The 19,516-nt window shown below is 33.7% G+C and overlaps 1 protein-coding gene across 1 annotated transcript in view; it reads left to right on the top strand.

Annotated features, from left to right (window-relative positions):
• SMCHD1 (structural maintenance of chromosomes flexible hinge domain containing 1) overlaps positions 1-19,516 on the top strand; it is a 156,068-nt gene that overhangs the window by 34,776 nt on the left and 101,776 nt on the right. The window contains exons 9-19 of the mRNA XM_078435388.2: positions 1,670-1,760; positions 2,445-2,655; positions 4,950-5,070; positions 5,149-5,332; positions 6,662-6,856; positions 8,404-8,517; positions 9,068-9,174; positions 9,898-9,980; positions 10,576-10,689; positions 17,107-17,184; positions 17,264-17,383. Of these exons, the coding sequence (XP_078291514.2) occupies positions 1,670-1,760; positions 2,445-2,655; positions 4,950-5,070; positions 5,149-5,332; positions 6,662-6,856; positions 8,404-8,517; positions 9,068-9,174; positions 9,898-9,980; positions 10,576-10,689; positions 17,107-17,184; positions 17,264-17,383 (1,418 nt within the window). The remainder of the gene's footprint in view (positions 1-1,669; positions 1,761-2,444; positions 2,656-4,949; positions 5,071-5,148; positions 5,333-6,661; positions 6,857-8,403; positions 8,518-9,067; positions 9,175-9,897; positions 9,981-10,575; positions 10,690-17,106; positions 17,185-17,263; positions 17,384-19,516) is intronic.

Here is a 19,516-nt window from a genome sequence, read left to right as displayed (position 1 = left end):
AGGAACTTATATCAAATTCAGCACCATCACTTTCATATTCCCCTTTTGTGGTTCTTCTCTGTAGCACCTATCATAATCTTCTGTACCATGTATTTTTTTTTTAATTTTTTGTCTGCCTTCCCCTATTGGAATCTTTTTTATGTACTACTATATCCCTAGTGTTTCCTGTTAAGTAATAGATGCTCAATAAATGTTTATCGAATGCATGAAGTCTGTTAAAATAAAAATATGCAAATTGGCCTATATGATCTAATAATACTGAAAATAAATTGTTGTATATCTATTCCAGGACAACTTTTAGGGAGTGTGACATATTCCATTAGACTAAATCATCAGAATGTTTAATGGTTCTTAGTTTTTTCTCTGTAAACATAGTAAGGACCATTTATTTCCATAATTTGCATTAGTCTGAATTACTGAGTATGGCAAAAATGGGTACAACTGCACAAAATTTACATTTTTTAAAAAACATTTTTTGTATTTACCCAAAAGACTAACTAATGTACTTAATTTGAGATTTTTTTTTTTTATTTTGTAGAGAAATGTATACTAACAGTTTAAAAATTTTTTATGGGAAAATAATTTTATTTTAGAAGTATCTTTTCTTCTTGCTGCGTATTGATGTTTATTGACTCTGTAACCTAAGAATTTTAAATAGGACTTTGGAATTTTTATTCTCGAAGTACACATCTCATTAGCTATTTTGTAATGATTTCTTTTAACCAAAGGAGCTCAGTGTACATAACACAGAATATAATCTTGCTGTAGCAAAGAATAATCTATTACTTTAACCATTCTTTGAAATTCTTTTAAGCTATTTATAGCACTTTCTTAATGTATTCTTGTAAACTAACTGTTGATTACGGTAACACTTTTGATATGCATGAGGAAAGACCTAAAGATTTTCAGTGATTTCCTTTTATTTCAGTATTTTAAAGATTAGCTAGGATAATTTTTTACAAATAAAATTCACATGAAGGAATATTGCGAATACTTGTTTGAAGAGTAAATAATAACATAGTATGGTTTAGCCCTAAATAATCTTACCAAAAAACTTTTAAAACTTAAAAACAAAGTAGCAGCGAGTTGTGAATTGGTTTTTAAAGGGATTATGTTGAATTTATTAGTTTTGCTTTAGGAATGTTAGGGGAAGAATGTCTCAATGCTGTAAGAGAGGAGAGACGAGAGTTATAGAATAACATTCTCATATTCAGATAGTTTAAAAATATCCAATCCTATGTACTCCCTGATTATTTAAGTCTCTTTTAGAACATTCCTGACAAGTAGAATTATAGTCTCTTGCCTTCTAGTTCTCATACTATACTTCTTAGAAGTGTAATTTATGTGGGCTTTTGATGTTGGAAGGGCCAGGATTGTAGTCCACCTCTCTCCAACTCTAGTTTTGTAACCTTAGATAAATTGTGTGAACTCCTTGCACCCCAATTTCTATATCCATAAAATGAGATCGTAATACCTGCATTTCAAATTGTTTATACCGTTAAATGGTATACTGTATTTAAGAATGCTTAGTATAGTGCTTGGCTGGTACCTACCAAATAGATACTGCCAAATAGTGGCCATAAAAATTATTTTTGTAGGTTATTATGTGAACTGTAATTTTATGAATTAAATTGAATTAAAAGTATAAAGTTATTTTTCTATATTTTAGGCATATTTATCATTACTATATTCATGGCCCAAAAGGCAATGAAAAACGTACATCAAAAGAAGTTGGACCTTTCAACAACATTGATATTGAAGTAAGATAAAATTCTTTTTTAAAATATTACAAGTTATTAGGTATCTGTTCCAGTTCCAAATGACTTTGGATAAGAAAAATCAGTCAATAGACAACCCTTCTCTCTTTGTCTTTTACCAAAGTATTTTGGCAATTTAATATTTAAATAGAGAGATCATTATTAGATCTATGTAGTTTTTGAACCTTTATTTACTATAGTATTTGCTTTCTTTTTCTCCTGTCTTCTTTAGAGATGTGAGTTGTTGCTGAACATCAGATATCAAAGTGGGGAGGAAAAGGGATATAAAGTTTCTCTTTGTTCATAAAAGTCTTATGATGGTGAAGTAAGATTTAGAAGTATAGAACATGAATATTGGGTTCTCCATATCCTTGCCCACGTCTTGGAAAGAATTTCACATGCATCGTTGTCTCACTTCCTACCTCTAGCAAGAAGCCTTAAATGTACTCCTGAGTTAATTGTTCTTTAGCTCTGCTTTGCTTATGTTCTATTTTTTTAAGTAGCATATTGTGTTCCTTATTGGGATGCTACTTATGGTTATTTAACCCATATATAAATATATTTAATTAAGCTATATGATTACTTGTTTAAATACAAGTTTTTACCTATTCTGTTGTTAGATCATAGTTGAGAGCAAAAGTGAAGTCACCATAGAATTTAATTATTTTTGTTTTATTTTTATTTTAGATTTCTATGTTTGAAAAGGGGAAGGCACCTAAGATTGTCAACCTAAGGGAAATAGAAGATGACATGCAGACGTTGTATATAAACACAGCAGCTGATAGTTTTGAGTTCAAGGCTCATGTTGAAGGAGATGGTGTAGTGGAAGGGATTATTCGATACCACCCTTTCTTATATGATAGAGAAACTTACCCTGATGATCCATGCTTTCCATCAAGTATGTTAATCTGTTATCTTAGCTACAAAATGTGAAGTTGTGATTTAGAATTTTTTAATGATTATTATTAGTTGGGCTCTTAGGGCTAGATAAATTTTAAAACTTGTTTTCTTAAGCATGTCTTAAATTCTTACGTATTTATAATTTTTATAATTCTTGATTTATGTGTGTATTCACTTCCAGATGAGTAAAGCACTGGCTTTAAAGAATATTACATATTCTTTTCTCATGAATTGCTTACTGAACTTTTAGCTATGTACTGCATATTAATCCTTTATATATTGTTTTCTCATTATCTTTGTAGGTATTTATAAATAAGTTTTAAGCTTTTCATAGTCATGTCAGTTTTTTTTTTTTTTTTTTAATGCTTTCTGATTTTGTCTTGCTTTGGAAAGCCTTCTTATATTTCCAGATTATAAAAATGTCCTGTAGTTCTCTTTAAAAGCCATTTTATGTTTAGATCTTTAATGCATGTATAATCTCCTTTTTTTGTACTACAATGAGGTAGGGCTTTGCCTTAATATTTTCCATGTATTTGGTTTTGTAGCACCAGTTACTTAATGTTACTGTTTTTTAAATAGTTTGAAATATTTTATAATACTGAGTTCCAATAAGTACACACATTTGAATTCTTTAAGTTATTGATCTATTTTATATTTATATACATGAGTAATGATACTTTTATAGCTTCGTATTGTATGTTGATACTTGCAGATCAGGACACTTAACATTCTTTTTTGAGAAAATTCTTAATCTTTTGCTCTTTTGGGTAACCTTTGGAATCACTTTGTACATTCACTTAAAAAAAATCCTGGTTGGGGGGGCGCCTGGGTGGCGCAGTCGGTTAAGCGTCTGACTTCAGCCAGGTCATGATCTCGCGGTCCGTGAGTTCGAGCCCCGCGTCAGGCTCTGGGCTGATGGCTCGGAGCCTGGAGCCTGTTTCTGATTCTGTGTCTCCCTCTCTCTCTGCCTCTCCCCCGTTCATGCTCTGTCTCTCTCTGTCCCAAAAAAAAAAAAAAAAAAAAAACGTTGAAAAAAAAAAAAATCCTGGTGGAGTACTGAGATTGCATTGAATACATAGAGTAACAATATTAAACTTTCTCATTCAGAATACTTGTTAGTCTTGTGAGTTCTGGAACCAGATTTCCTAATGTAAGTCCCATCTTTGACACTTTATGTTGTGTAAACTTTGACAAACTACTCCTTATCTGTTTCTTTATCTGTGAAATGGGAGGTAATCTCTTTCCTTGTAGAGGTGTTGTGAATTTTAGATAAGAAGCTGGTGCAAATCCTTAGAATAGTGTCCAACATTATTAGTAAGTGTGGCTCTACCTTCCACAATGTAGCTGACCCCTTTTTAATTTGCCAACCTTTTGTCATTTTTGTATGCTGTAGACAAAAAGATAAAGTTCTTCAAGTGGTATCTTAAAATAAGAATCAATAAGTTGTGTGGTCCAGAGGGATTCTCCAAGAGCAAAGTGATTGGGTTTGATTGAAAGTAACTTCTTTGTTGAGTGTTTTTTGGGGGAAGAAGAGTTTATTTTGTGTAGGTGCCTGAATGCCAAAATAACTAAGGTGTTACTCTATCAGGACCATAGTGTTTGATCCTAATTTGTTTGGATATATGAAAATGTATTGCTCAGAAGCATAAAAGTGTTATAGACAATTGTGCTAATAATGCTTCTGATGCTTTGTGATATGTTATAATTGTAGCTGTATCACCTGAATTTGATCTTTGGAAATTTAATAGGTTATTTAAAGTAAAATTAAATTTAGTGTTATTGATTAATTTGTTCAAACTAGGCACATTTGCTGCTACTAGATACTGTAGATTTCTCAGATGATTTTTATGTGAACCTACTGGTTCTGACAGAATTGTGAAACTTGTATTTGAGGTACAGTATTCAAGCTTCTGTATTTGTAGGGAAGAGCGATTCTGCTTTAGGGCATAGTCTCTTTGCATGTGTGACTCTTCTACACTGTAAATAGATTTTAAAGATTGCAGGCTTAGCAGCTCGTGTAGTACTCCTAACACAGATTGATAAGTAATGTAAGTAATTATATATTAATATAAATAAGAACACCATTGATAATGGGGAACAACTTCAGAAATCTGCCTTTCTGAGGGCAAACTAAAGTTGTCATTAAGTTTTACAGAAAACAGTGTGAGAGACCTAATGAGTTTTTGTCATAGTTTCTCTGAAGCAACTTTAATATTTCACTTAAAGAAGTGGTATAAATTGCATAAACTCTATAGCAATAAACATTTTGCTCTACTCATGCATTTGCTTTAGAATTAAAAGATGAAGATGATGATGATGATTGTTTTATACTTGAGAAAGCAGCAAGAGGGAAAAGGCCTATTTTTGAATGTTTTTGGAATGGACGGCTAATACCATATACATCTGTTGAAGAGTAAGTTTTGATTTTTGCTGAAATTACATTGATTTATAAACCTTATCTTTTACTAACTAATGTTTTACTCTGTTCAAGTTTTGACTGGTGTACTCCTCCGAAGAAGAGAGGGCTTGCGCCAATTGAATGTTACAATAGAATATCTGGTGCATTATTCACTAATGACAAATTCCAGGTCAGCACAAATAAACTGACTTTTATGGATCTTGAGCTAAAATTGAAAGACAAGAACACCCTTTTCACAAGGATTTTAAATGGACAGGTATGATTTTAAATATAAATTTTGAATATTTGCCTGTGTTCTATTTTAAGTACAAGAAAAATCACAAGTAGTATAGACTTGTACTGATAATTTTTATGCTTTTTATTTTATTAAATCAAAAGAATATAAATTCTTGAGCATTTATGTGTTTACATTACTCAAAAATTTCAAACTGATTAGGCTGTGTTTGGATGAAAATTTTACAGATATTTAGATCTTAATATTAAGACCTATGACAGTGAATAGAAGCTACAGAAGCATGTCCATTTGATGAGAGCAAATAAAATAATATTTTATACTATAAGGGCTATACATTGAAGTGCAGTATAAAAATTTGGTAGGCTTAAATTTCTTCAGTGATAAGATTGGTTTTCCAGTTGCAAGTTAATAAATTTAAGGTGAAATCATTTTTTATTTTGTTCCATTTTCATTTGGAAATGGTATATTATACAGTAAGATATGTAGGAAGAAATGAACTTCATGTGTTATTGTCTGCGAAAGCATGTACTGTGGAGGTTTTTTTTTCCCTACTAATTCTCTTAAAGACAGGCATTAAACAGCTTATGCTTGAGTGTAAATCTTTCTATACTATCTTCCAACAGGGTGAAGAATGGTAAACAATAACACATTTTCTTATTATTAGAAAACACTTAATTTTCTATACGTGTTTTAACTTTTTTTGAATGGGTACTATATATATATAAACATATACATATACATATGTATATATATGTATATATAATATGTAAAAGGAAAAATGTGTTCAGTATAGCAGTGTTTCTCAACCCTTTTTTCATTATCCTCCTCATAAGGAGCTTTTTAGACCTTGTTTTCCCCTGATCACTCCCCCAATGATATTTTAATACCATAGATACGCTGTAGGTATGTTTACTCTGTGTGTGTATATATGTATGTATGTGTGTGTGTGTGTGTGTATGTGTGTATGTATATATGTATGTATGTATATGCATGCTTGATAAATGGAGAGAAATTTTTATCACCTTTCTCTTTCTGCTAGGCAGCCAGTATTCATCATTTTTGGTGTACTCTTAAATTCGTACCAGAGAAGGAAAGCTTTTTGTTGTTGGTAGTGACCATTGAGACCTTGGTTCCAAAGATGATAGCAAAGACTTTTTTTCTTTAGTAATGCTTTTGTTAGAAATCTAAATTTGTAAGGGAGAAAGTTCCAGCAGAATATTTTAATTTTCTATTAGGTTTTCTGAGGGTGGGGTATGTGGAAGAAAAAAAGGAATGAATGACAAGCATCTATGGTTATATTTGTTTACTAGTAGCTATATTTCATAGAGCATTAAAAATTGTTTTTTACAGGAACAGCGAATGAAAATTGATAGAGAATTTGCTTTATGGCTGAAGGACTGTCATGAGAAGTATGACAAACAAATAAAATTTACATCTTTTAAAGGAATAATTACACGTCCCGATCTTCCTTCTAAAAAGCAGGGCCCCTGGGCGACATACTCAGCAATAGAATGGGATGGAAAAATATATAAAGCAGGGCAGCTGGTAGGTTTAACTTATTTCTAGATTCGGTTTTGAATAGAATTTGAAACTAAATGAGATGTATTAGAATTTAACAACAAAATAGTGCATGTATTGGCTCCTCAGGAGCCAGGAAAGAATGAAAATATCAAACTGATTTTAATGGCATAATTTAATGTGGCATTTATTAAAAACCTGTTTCCCAAAGGCTCTATTAGTAAGCTTTTTATTTTTTTTTCTTGCACTAAACTTTACTCAAATGGAGAGTCTTAAATTTTTTTAATGTGATGTAATGAGGTTTTTGCTTTGTTTTTGCTTTTTTTTTTTTTTTACTAAATTTTCGTTACCTGTTTGCTGCTTGTAAGTTACTCTGCTTGTTGATTACATTATAGAGAATGAAGAGATCTAGGAGAGAGATCTTTTGTCCTTAGGGACATTATAGTCTAAACTTGGTAATAACCTAAACATAAATAATAATAGATAAGAGAACAAGTGCTTGAAAGGAGAGAATGAATACTGCTTTGGCAGTTTGGAAGGAGAGGAGAGCATTTTCTGACTATGAATGGGCCTGGGAGAAGAGCATATCATGACATTCTTTGGGCAAGAAGTGGCATTTGTATGAATCTTGAAAGAGGTAGAGAGTTGGGTGTTTATGCAGATACTACAAAGGTTGAAGGTGTCCATTCACTCTGTAGTGGGAAAGGAGTCATCGTGTATTTAAAGCCTGGGAATTGTATGTGATCATCTAGAGAGGTGTAATGTGTGAAGTTAGAGCCTGGCTTTTCCAACACATAGGGGGGTTAGGATGAAAAGGATGCACTGGCAAAGGAAAATGAAAGGGATAAAGATAGAAGGAAACCCTGAAGTCAAGCAGTGAGTTACAAGGAGGAAGTGAACACTTTTGTCAAGTTCTGTGTGGTAGTTGAATAAGGTGCTTTCTCAGAGACCATAATCGAACGCAGACAACAATACAGGTAAGTGCAGTGAAACAGCAAGTAGTAAAGTTAGGTTGTCCTGCAGCATGTTGTGTGTGAAAGGAAATAGTTTAGAAATGAGGCCGAAAAAGTAGGTTGTGTATAAACTCTTGTAGTCCCTGTCAAGAGTTTCTGAATTGAACTAATGAAAATTATCTTTAGATTTTTAAAGCCACATAAGGAAAAGAAGTACCCATAGGCAAGCTTTGAGCCAGTTTATTTGAAAGGAATAAGTTGTCAGAGTTATTCACTGTTCATAGTCACTGTTCATAGTCTGAAAGCAAGATTTTGTGGGGAAAAAAAGGGTTTGAGGTATTTTGGCTTCATAATTGACTTTGGAGGAATTCTAGACCTTTTAGACATATGCATAGCAATGACATTTTTGTATGAAGAAGCCACTGTGTCTTTACAAAGTTATGTTAACAATAAGTGGGAAACTTATATAAGCAAATATAAATAAATGCAACTTTATTAGAATGTTTTTTTTTTCAGTAATTTTTCGATACTGAATTTTCCCCTTCAGTGAAATAGTTCTATGATTATGAATATTAAGCCTGTTTTAGTAAATACTAAAAGCCTTTTTCTAAAAACTATTAGGTCAAGACAATCAAGACACTTCCTCTCTTTTATGGAAGCATAGTAAAATTTTTTCTTTATGGTGATCATGATGGAGAAGTATATGCCACAGGAGGAGAGGTTCAGATTGCAATGGTAAGATAGCAAGTAATAAAACATTTTTATTGGAAGTCTCTTGGTACTGCTTATTTTTGTTTAATGCTGAAATAAAGATACAGTATTTTATATTTTGCTTGCATTTGGTTTTTCTTTTGGATACATTAGTGTTAGCATGAATTTTTGTGTTTCTTATTTGGTGTTTTCAATAATCTGTAGAGCTTAACATCTGCCCAATGTTTAACAAACATACGTATGTTATTTCTAGTTGTCAGAATAATTTTGTAAAGTGCAAATTTTGTCCAAGGCCCACAAACTAGTAAAAAAATTGGAGCCAGAATTCTTTCTCCAGGATGAATAACTCTAAAATGAGAGTGGGCTTTATCCTTATATTCTTGATAATATTTAAATGGTATTTAATTATGTCTAAGGAGGTTACATGAAAAATAGAAGAACCATTGTGGTATAATGTAATAATGGTTATTATGACTTACATATTGGGGTAAAATGTTTCTTTGGAAGAAACAAATGTTTTCATTGTAGCCAAATTTGAATTTTTTTTTTTGAAATGTTGATATAAATTATTCAGGAACCTCAAGCACTGTATGATGAAGTAAAAACTGTGCCAATTGCAAAGCTCGATAGGACAGTTGCTGAGAAAGCTGTGAAAAAATATGTAGAAGATGAAATGGCAAGGTAATTCACACTTCAAATTGCAGGATAAGAGTAACAAAATAAAAAATGAATCATAGCGTTTTTAACTATTCTTGAGTGTGTTGTTAATGGACACATAATAGGACATTTGTAGTCTTAGATTTACATATTGTGATGAACTTGCTGTTAAAAAAAATTGAGAGCTTTGTAAAATAGAATCCTGCATTTTGTAGAAAAAGTAAATTTTATGTATCTAAAGTGTCACTGTTATAGGCACTATGACTCAAATATGTTAGAAAACAACTTGGTTTGACCTACCACTAGAAGAAAGTTGTAGTAACTGTTGGGAGGTAAAGATCAGTACCAAAGAAGTAAAGGAAAGTAGAAAAACAAAACTGTTTGTAGCTCTTACTTGGCTAATGATGCAGTCATTTTGATTCTTACTGAATTTCACTAATAATTCTCTTCTTATAGTTTATTGTATTTCCCAAAGGTAACTTGTACTGTAAAAGAGCAGAGGAACCCCCTCCCCCCAATTGATAATTCTTGGCTCTTAATACCAAGAGATTTTGTATTACTGTTTCAGTAACCACAGTAATGGTTAGGGAAATTTTTTTAGATTATTAATCATATAGAATTTTAGCATTAGCCTTTCAAAATACTATATCAAAAATAAATATTACAGTTTCTGGTGACTTGTATTTATCTTATTAAGACCATAGTTAACATAGTTCGTGAAACATTAATATGCTGGTTTCATAATAGGCTCCCTGATAGATTATCAGTAACTTGGCCTGAAGGAGATGAATTATTGCCAAATGAGATTAGGCCTGCTGGAACCCCCATTGGTATGTTTTTGTTTTTTTTTTCCCTTAATACTGAAAATATGCTTTTTGTGTGTCTTACATAGTTAATATGTAAAAGACCATGATGAATTAAAACACTATGTCAAGACCTAGCAGACTTATCACATTTTTTTTTAATATATGAAATTTATTGTCAAATTGATTTCCATGCAACACCCAGTGCTCATCCCAAAAGATGCCCTCTTCAATACCCATCACCCACCCTCCCACCCCCTATCAACCCTCAGATTGTTCTCAGTTTTTAAGAGTCTCTTATGCTTTGGCTCTCTCCCACTCTAACCTGTTTTTTTTTTTCCCCCCTTCCCGTCCCCCATGGTCTTCTGTTAAGTTTCTCAGGATCCACATAAGAGTGAAAACATATGGTATCTGTCTTTCTCTGTATGACTTACTTCACTTAGCATAACACTCTCCAGTTCCATCCACGTTGCTACAAAGGGCCATATTTCATTCTTTCTCATTGCCATGTAGTACTCCATTGTGTATATAAACCATAATTTCTTTATTCATCATTTGATGGACCTCATCACATTTTTTGAGTGTAACTAAGACATTCTTATTTTAAATTTTGGACTGGTAGGTGCATTAAGAATTGAAATACTGAATAAAAAGGGGGAAGCAATGCAGAAGCTTCCAGGAACAAGTCATGGAGGGTCAAAGAAACTCCTGGTTGAGCTCAAAGTTATATTGCATTGTAAGTATGCAAACTAATTTGGATCTTTTTTAATATTTGTTCTTAAATGTGTAATGCAGGTTTTAATATCTACATATAATTATCGATGATCTAACATTCTGAGAGACACAGTAGATTTGATTAAAGTTAGGAATTCCAAATGTGTTATGACTAATTTTTTAATCGGTATTTTTCCAAGGGTTTTTTTTTTTTGAAGTTTATTTACTTATTTTGAGAGAGAGAGAGCGAGCACGAACAGGGGAGGGGCAGAGGGAGAATCCCAAGCAGGCTCTGCGCTCTCAGTGTGGAGCCCAGTGCAGGGCTCAAACTCACGAACTGCAAGATCATGACCTGAGCCAAAACCAAGAATCCAATGCTTAGCCGACCGAGCCACCCAGCACCCAGGCACCCTGTTTTTTTTAAACCCTTTATTCTGAATTTTCCCAAGAAGGTGACTGTGGGCTAAAATAAGATATGGTGTATATATGTGTAGGAATTTGTACTAGATAGGAATTCAGATTAGCTAATCCATAAAATCTGTTGTAAATCAAAAAACTATGGCTCTGAACCTGTGAGCTAGAAGTACTTGGCTTAGATTATAGGCCTGTTGACTGGAGAAGAAATAAGTATTCTTGCTCATTTTATATTTCCCTAATTTGAATCATCTTGTTTGTTTCTTGTCCGTTGCTTTTTCTTGATGGCCTAAAAGTATTTTCACTTACGTTTAAGGATCTGTTCTGTCCCTACATATTGTGTGTCTCATCCATAGATTTTGAAGATACAGTATTTGATTTGATATATGTTTATTTCCAACAATTTAAAAACTAGTCAGTGATCCTATATACTTTATGTAAATGTCTTCTTAGGTCTCTTGGCATTCAACAGTTTGACTAACTTATTTTCCTGAAATACTCTCATTTTTGGCCTTTGTGACACCCGATACCTTATTTCTCCAACCCTCCCCCCCCCCCAGCCCCCCCACCATTTATTAGGTATTCCAGATGGGGTTCACTGACTAGAATCAAAGTGTCAGGATTTCGTTCCTTCTGGAGGCTTTAGGGCAGCCTTGCCTTTTCCATCTTGTAGAATCTGCCCACATTCTGTGGCTTGTGGCTCGTGGCTCATTCCTCCATCTTCAGAGTCAGCAGTGTAGCATCCTTCAGTCTTGCTGTGACTCGGACTCTCCTGCCTGCCCCCCCTCCTATAGTTTTTCCAACCAAAAACATTTTTTATTATGTTAAAATATATATAACATAAGTTTATCATGTTAACCATTTAAAAACATACAGTTCAGTGGCATTGAATACATTTATATTGTTGTACAACCATTACCACTGTCCATCTCCAGAACTTTTTTTCAACCCAGACTGAAACTTTGTAGTAATAACTTCCCATCACTCCCTCCCCACATCTCCTGGTAACCATTGTTCTACCTTGTGTCTCTGTGAATATGACTATTTTAGGTATCTCAGTAAGTGGAATCAAGTAAGTGAAATCATATTCTATTGTATGCTTGTGTACCACATTTAGTTTATCCATTCATTCATCAATGGACACTTAGGTTGCTGTCATGTATTAGCTATTATGAATAATGTCGCTGTGAACATTGGTATGCATATATCTGTTTATGTCCCCGATTTCAATTCTCTTGCATATACCCAGATGTGGAATTGCTAGATCATATGCTAATTCTAATGTATAACTTTTTGAGGAACTTTTTGTCAGACTGTTCTTCACAGTGGCTGCACCATTTTACATTCCACATCCTTGCTAACACATGTCATTTTCTGCCCCTCCCCACCCCACCCGTTTGTTTGATATTGAGCATCTCTTTGTGTGCTTATTGAGCATCTCTATATCTTTTTTGGAGAAGAGTCTATTCAGGTCCTTTCTCATTTTTAAATTCTGTTGTTTTTGAGTTGTAGGAGTTTTTATATTTGAATAATCCTTATCAGATACTGTATAATTTGCACATATTTTCTCTTTATTCTGTGGAATGCCTTCTTACCCTATTGATGGGGTTTTTTGATGCAGAAAATGTTTTAATTCTGATAACGTCCAATTTTTCTGTTTTTTGCTTTTGTTGCCTTTTCTTTTGACGTCCTATCCCAAGAAGTCACTGCTAAATCCAGTGTCAGGAAGCTGTTTCTTGAATGCTCATGTGTAAGATTAGTTTTATCATTTTAGCTCTTACATTTAGTTATTTGATTTATTTTGAGTTTAATTTACATAGATTAACTTCTTTTGCATGTAGATATCTAGTTTTCCTAGCACCAATAATCAAATACTTTTTTCTCCATTGAATGGTCTTGGCATTCTTGTCAAAAATCATTGGACCATATATTCAAGGTTTTATTTCTGGGCTATTTGATTGGTCTGTATGTCTGCTCTTAAGCCAGTACCACACTGTTTTTGATAACTATAGTTCTGCAGTAAACTTTCAGAGGAAATGTGAGTTCTCCAACTTTATTTTTCTTAAGATTGTTTTGGCTGTTAGGGTCCCTTGAGATTCCATCTAAATTTAGCATGGGTGTCCTATGCCTGGAAGAAGTGATATTGGGGTTTTGATAGGGATTATATTGGATTTGTAAATCATTGGGTGTTATTGTCATCTTAATACATGAACATGGTTTGGTATCATCCAGGTGTGCTGAATTTATTTATTGACTGTAAACAGCTTTTTTGTGGAATCTTTAGGGCTTTGTACATAAAAGATCGTGTCATTGGGACATCTGGGTGGCTGGCTCAGTTGGTTAAGCGTCCGGCTTCAGCTCAGGTCATGATCTCACAGTTTGTGAGTTGGAGCCTCACATTGAGCTCTCTGCTGTTGGCACAGAGCCCAAATCACATCCTCTGTCTCCCTCTCTGTCTGTCCCTTCCCTGCTTGCATTATCTCTCTTTCTCAAAAATAAACATTACGAAAAATTGAAAAGATTATGTCATCTACAAACATTGAAATTTTACTTCTTTCTTTACAAAGTGGATTTTCTTTTTTCCTAATTGGTCTGGCTAGGACTTCCAGTACCATACTGAATAGATGTGGTGTAAGCAGACATCCTTGTCTTCTTGTTCATGATCTTGGAGGGAAAACTTTCAGACTTTTATTTCTGAATATGATGTTAGTTTTAGGCTTTTCATAGCTCTGCAGGACTCCACACATGATCTGGCCTTGTCTCCCTGTTCAACTTTATTTCTAACATTTTCATCCTCACTGTATTCCCAGTCATAATTCTTTTTGTTCCTGTACAAGCCCAATTTTCCCACCTCTGGACCTTTGTATGTATTTCCTCTGCCTGCAACTTTTAAACAGCAACTTTTCTTTATTAATTAATTAATTATTTATAAATGTTTATGTTGAGAGAGAGCAAGAGCAGGGGAGGGACAGAGAGCGAGAGGGAGAGAAAGAATCCCAAGCAGACAGTGCAGAACCCAGGACAGGGCTCAGTCTCACAAACCATTGGATCATGATGTGAGTTTAAATCAAGAGTTGGACGCTTAACTCACTGAACCACCTAGGCATCCCTAAACAGCATATCTTTGATAAAACTATTTCTCAGGTTTCAGACTGCCACTTTCTTAGACTTTTTTCTGTTTTTCTAGTTTTCTACTAATATACTTAGATTTATTTTTATAACTTGGTGTTTTGTTATTTCTTAAATGTGCCTTTGCTGTCTAGAACAGAGGTGGCAAATTATTTGTAATGGATCAAATAGTACATATTTTGGCTTTGAGGACCCTAAATTCTTTGTCACAGCTACCTAACTGCTATTCTAGAATGAAAGCAGCCATGGGCAATAAAGTAGTTTGCAGACTCCTTGATCTACAAGACGAAATTCCATGAATGCAAGCATATTGTTGTTTTTTTTTTCACTTTTTTCTAGTGCCTAGGGTACAAGAGGTAGTTATTAAGTTTTTGTTGAGTAAATAAAAAAGATATCAGAAAGTTGCTTGGTCTTTTTTAGAGAACTCTAATGGCTTACTGTCTAATATTCATTATAAATTTACAGTTGCAACATTTTTTAAATTATGTAATGGGCTCCAAGATATATTGGTTAACCTAAGTCAATAGGAAGTATTTGGTTGTACTTGTTTTGTGTGTGTGTGTGTGTGTGTGTGTGTGTGTGTGCGCGCGCGCGCGCGCCTGTGTGCGTGTGTGTGTGTGTGGTGAATCTCAAGTACATGCATCTCTAAAAATGTGTAATTTCAATTACCACAGTAATTCCTTTTGGTCATCTTATAACCATCCAACTTAAATTTCTCTGATTTTCTAAAATGATAGACTTTTGTGGTGGTTTTGGTATCAGACACATGTATTACATTTAGTTATTATATGTCTTCAGTTTCTTTTTTTTCAAAGTAGAGCTCCCTCCTTTTTTTCTTCATGCCAGTAATTTGCTGACAGAACTCAATCACTTGTAGTGTAGTGGATTTCACAGATTCTGTTTGTTCCTTTGGGATGTCATTTAACTACTTTTCCTATTTGTTCAATTGCCAGAAAACTGGAAGGTAAGCCTAAAAGATTGAATACATTTGGGTTCCTAATATTTCTGTTTTGTAAAGTAAGAATCAGTACTTTATACCTAATCTGAGTTTCTTATGGTATTATATGTTAAGAGGCATATGATTAATGATTGTTCCACGTTAAGTGCTGCTAATGGATCATTAAATTCACTTGGCTAATTATAAAGTTCTCTTTCAACCATTATGTAATAGTCTCATCCATTGTTGATTTTGCCTGAATTATTTGGTGAATTAGTTACTACAGGTAATTCTTTTCTGATTCTTTCGTTCCTTCCTAATTTGTTATCCAGACTTCATCTGTGAAGAATTTTATCAGTTAGGTTCATTGGTTTACCTGAAATGCAGCTTTTATAGGAAAGGCAGTAAAAAGTATAATTATTTTTCTTTAATTGCAAATTACCAGTTAAGCATTGTTGCTGTACAATAATGCCTGGTGAGCAGTTTCTGTTTTTTGGTAGTGTTTTTGTGAGTATGTGGGGTTTTATATATTTAACATGCTTCATTCATTTTGATGTGCCTTCATATTGTCTCTTCTGTCTCCTTGATGTGATCCTTTTTGTCTTTGATGCGAGCTTTCTTGTTTCCTGACTCAAGATATCCTAGAATATTGTTATACATGTTCTACCCTAGACTTGGTTTCAGCCATTACTGCTGGTTCCTTTCTGTGGGGAATGGTGTTTAGAGGCCACAATCTGAGTGGTAGGGTTGCTCATTGCCCCCAGGTGAAATTGCTTTTAAGCTTTTTAAATGCTAATCACAAACATTTTTTGAAAAGAAAAACTGAATTCACATTGACATTTTGGGTTTTTATTGAACTAATTTGACTCTAAGCTTTTATTTCATTTCTTTAATGCTGAAAATCCAGATTCCTTAACATTAATGGTTATTTGCTTTATCCTACAATGTATTTCATTTCAAAATAATAATACTAATATAATTACTAACAATAAGACTTGATGAATTGGACTATTTTGCAGCCCTGTCCTTAAAATCTTTCTTTCTGTATAAATAGTAAAAATGATTCTAATGTTACTTGAAATATACTTTTTTTTTTTAAATGTTTATTTATTTTTGAGACAGAGAGAGAGCATGAGCGGGGGAGGAGCAGAGAGAGAGAGGGAGACACAGAATCTGAAGCACGCTCTAGGCTCTGAGCTGTCAGCACACAGCTCGACGTGGGGCTCGAACTCACGGACCGTGAGATCGTGACCTGAGCCGAAGTCGGACGCTTAACCGACTGAGCCACCCAGGCACCCCGAAATATACTTTTAAAATGTAGTCAAGTCACCTACTTAATACACATTTTGGTTTTGTTTATGAATTGCTGTATTTTAATGCAATTTCTTGAATTTTTAAGTCATTTACATAATTTCAAAGTGAGAAATAAACCTTCAGAGAAGTTATGTCATCCCTGTACTCTTTTTTCTTCCCTCTTTACGTAATGATTTTATTAGTTTTTGGCTTATCTTTCCTGTGTTTCGTGCTATAATACTGAGCAAGAATGTATTTATATTTCTGTCTTTTCCTTATAAAAAAGCTAGTATGTTTGATATATATGCTTTTACTCCTTTCCCATAACAATAGGTCACTAGGTCTTAGCGATTATTCTGTATAAATATAGTATTTTAATCTTGAAAACTCTTAAGGAAAATTATTTTTAATATCAAAAAATTATCTCTGTTCTTTTGTATCAATCTTATACACAGATATATTTTTAAGAAATAAAGGTGATTTAATGAGCTAATTTTCATTATGCTGTTCACTTGCATAGGATAACTTTAGATCTTTTGATGAAGTTTTAAAACAATTTTAAAATGTACAACAAACAAAGATATTTGATACCAGTGTGACATTTCATATTCATGTTCTGTTTTCAGTTTCTCAAGGTATAAATGTTTTGTTTTTTCTTTCATTAAGCTTCAAATGGAAATAAAGAAATCATTTCACATATTAGTCAACATGGAGGAAAATGGCCTTACTGGTTTAAAAAAATGGGTGAGTTATTATTCTGAATGTTAAAAATTATGTCAGTATTATGTTGACTTGATTTTTAATTTCTTCTTAATTTGTCCAGAAAATATTCAAAAGTTGGGGAATTATACGTTGAAATTACAAGTTGTATTGAATGAAAGTAATGCAGACACATATGCAGGAAGACCGCTACCATCAAAAGCAATTAAATTTTCTGTTAAAGGTAAGTGAAATACCAGTATATAACTACATATTATGCTGAAGGTGGCATTTTAAATGAAGGGGGAATAGATAAATAATTCAGTAAAAGATGTTTGGCCAGTTGTATAATCATTATCTCAAAATGACTTTATAGGGGTACCTAGGTGGCTTAGTCAGTTAAGTGTCCAACTCAGAATTTCATCTCAGGTCATGATCTCCCCACCATGAGATTGAGCCCCGCATTGGGCTCCATGCTGGGCGTGGAGCCTGCTTGAGATCTCCTCTCCCTCTGCCTTTCCCCCTCTTGCACTCGCTCTCAAAAAAATAAATAAAATGGCTCTATAATTCTGCTTCATAATCATTTCTTTTAAGGTTTTTACGTAAATTTCAGTTTGAATATACAGTGACTATACAGCGTAATATTGTTCCAGGTACACAGTTGAGTGATTCAACACTTCCGTACAACACTCAGTACTCATTTTGACAAGTGTACTCCTTAATCCCCATCACCTATTTAACCCATCCTCCACCACCTTTCCTTCTAGTAACCGTCAGTTTGTTTTCTGTAGTTAAGAGTCTGTTTCTTGGTTTGCCTCTTTTTTTCCCTTGTGCTTGTTTATTTTGTTTCTTAATTTCCACATATGAATGAAATCATAAGGTATTCATCTTCTGATTTACTTGGCTTAGCATAATACTCTCTAGCTCTATGTCATGCAAATTCATAATGATATTTCTTTAAAATTTTTGAAGTCCTCATTGTTTTCTGTTGTTGCTGATAACATCTGAAGCTATTCAGATTCCTGACCTTTGCTTGTGAGCCTCTCTGCCCCTCACCCCAACCCCAGTCTTGCCTCTTCTCTGACCCCCAGCTGTTTGGAGAATCTTTTTTTTGTTCTAGTTTCTGAAGTTTTAAATTCTAGGAATTTTTCTTGAATTACTTTGATTTCCTACTCTGTTTTCCACGTTATCTAATATTAAGACAGTAGACCTCTTGACTGGTGTATTAATATTCTTTTTTCTACTTTTCATTTTTTATTTTACTATATTATGGGAAATTCCTTTAACACGATATTCTACCCTTTCTATTGAATTTTTCCTTTATGCTGTCATTTTTTATTCTCTGTTCCCTATTCAAAGCATTATCTGCCTACTTCATATATTCAGTAATTCTTGGAGGGTATCAATAACAGTGGTGGTCTTTTTTGAAGCATTTAAACTTCATTCATAGTCATTTTCCTCCATGGTTTTGTTTTTGTTTTAAATGTTTGCCCTTTTAGAATAGATGCTCTCTTACATGACTAGTGATTTGCTTACACTTAACGACAGGACATTTGAAAGCTTTTAGTTCATTTGGGGGAGATGATGAGAATTTTTAGGTTTTCTTTTTTTGACTGTTCAGATTCCCCAGAGTAGAGCCTTCCAATCTCCTGGTAGGTGGGTAAATACCTGGCTGCCAGCATTTTGGGAGCAAGCTGGGGAAGACTGTTGGGGTTCTCACATCTATCTAATTTTTCACTTGCTATTTTCAGCAGACTGTGACACATTTAATAGTGCTTTGCCCCTTACTTCTTAACCCTACTCTTTTATCTTCCTCAGAGAATTAGCCATCTGTTGGTGGGGATGAGGAAGACAATTGACTGGTTTTGTGTATTGAGGAGTAGGGATTTGGGGAACTCTTTCTTTAAACAGACTTCAGCAGGTCTTTTTCATTCCGGTTTCATTCCAACATACCATCCCTGAGACTTTTGGGTATCCTGTAGTGTGAATTAGATTGGTTCTCTGCTTGCTTTGTTGATAATTGAGGGTTTGATGTTCTTGGGTCTTTCCGTTAAGTCAGTTACACTTAAGACATATGGAGAACCCATATGGTCTCCAGTTTCAAATCCTATTGCTATTGTATATTTTGTTTTTGTAGTTTTAGACCTCTGTAAAAAAAAAAAATCTCTGAATAAAATCTCTGTAGTGTCATTATTATGGGATTTTTGGACAGAGCTGATTTAAGTGCCTGTGATCACCTTACCTTCTTTAATCAATAGGGCCACCATGGAAATTGTTCCTTTGTGTACGTACAGATCTACCACATTGTTTTAAGAGCTGTGGAACACATTCCATAGATGGACATGCTATAGTTGAAGTAGTTTTCTATTGATGAACA

This window comes from Panthera onca, chromosome D3 (genome assembly GCF_046562875.1).
Source record: "Panthera onca isolate mPanOnc1 chromosome D3, mPanOnc1 haplotype 2, whole genome shotgun sequence".
Lineage (NCBI taxonomy): Eukaryota > Metazoa > Chordata > Mammalia > Carnivora > Felidae > Panthera > Panthera onca.
This window is presented reverse-complemented; position numbering and strand designations above follow the sequence as displayed.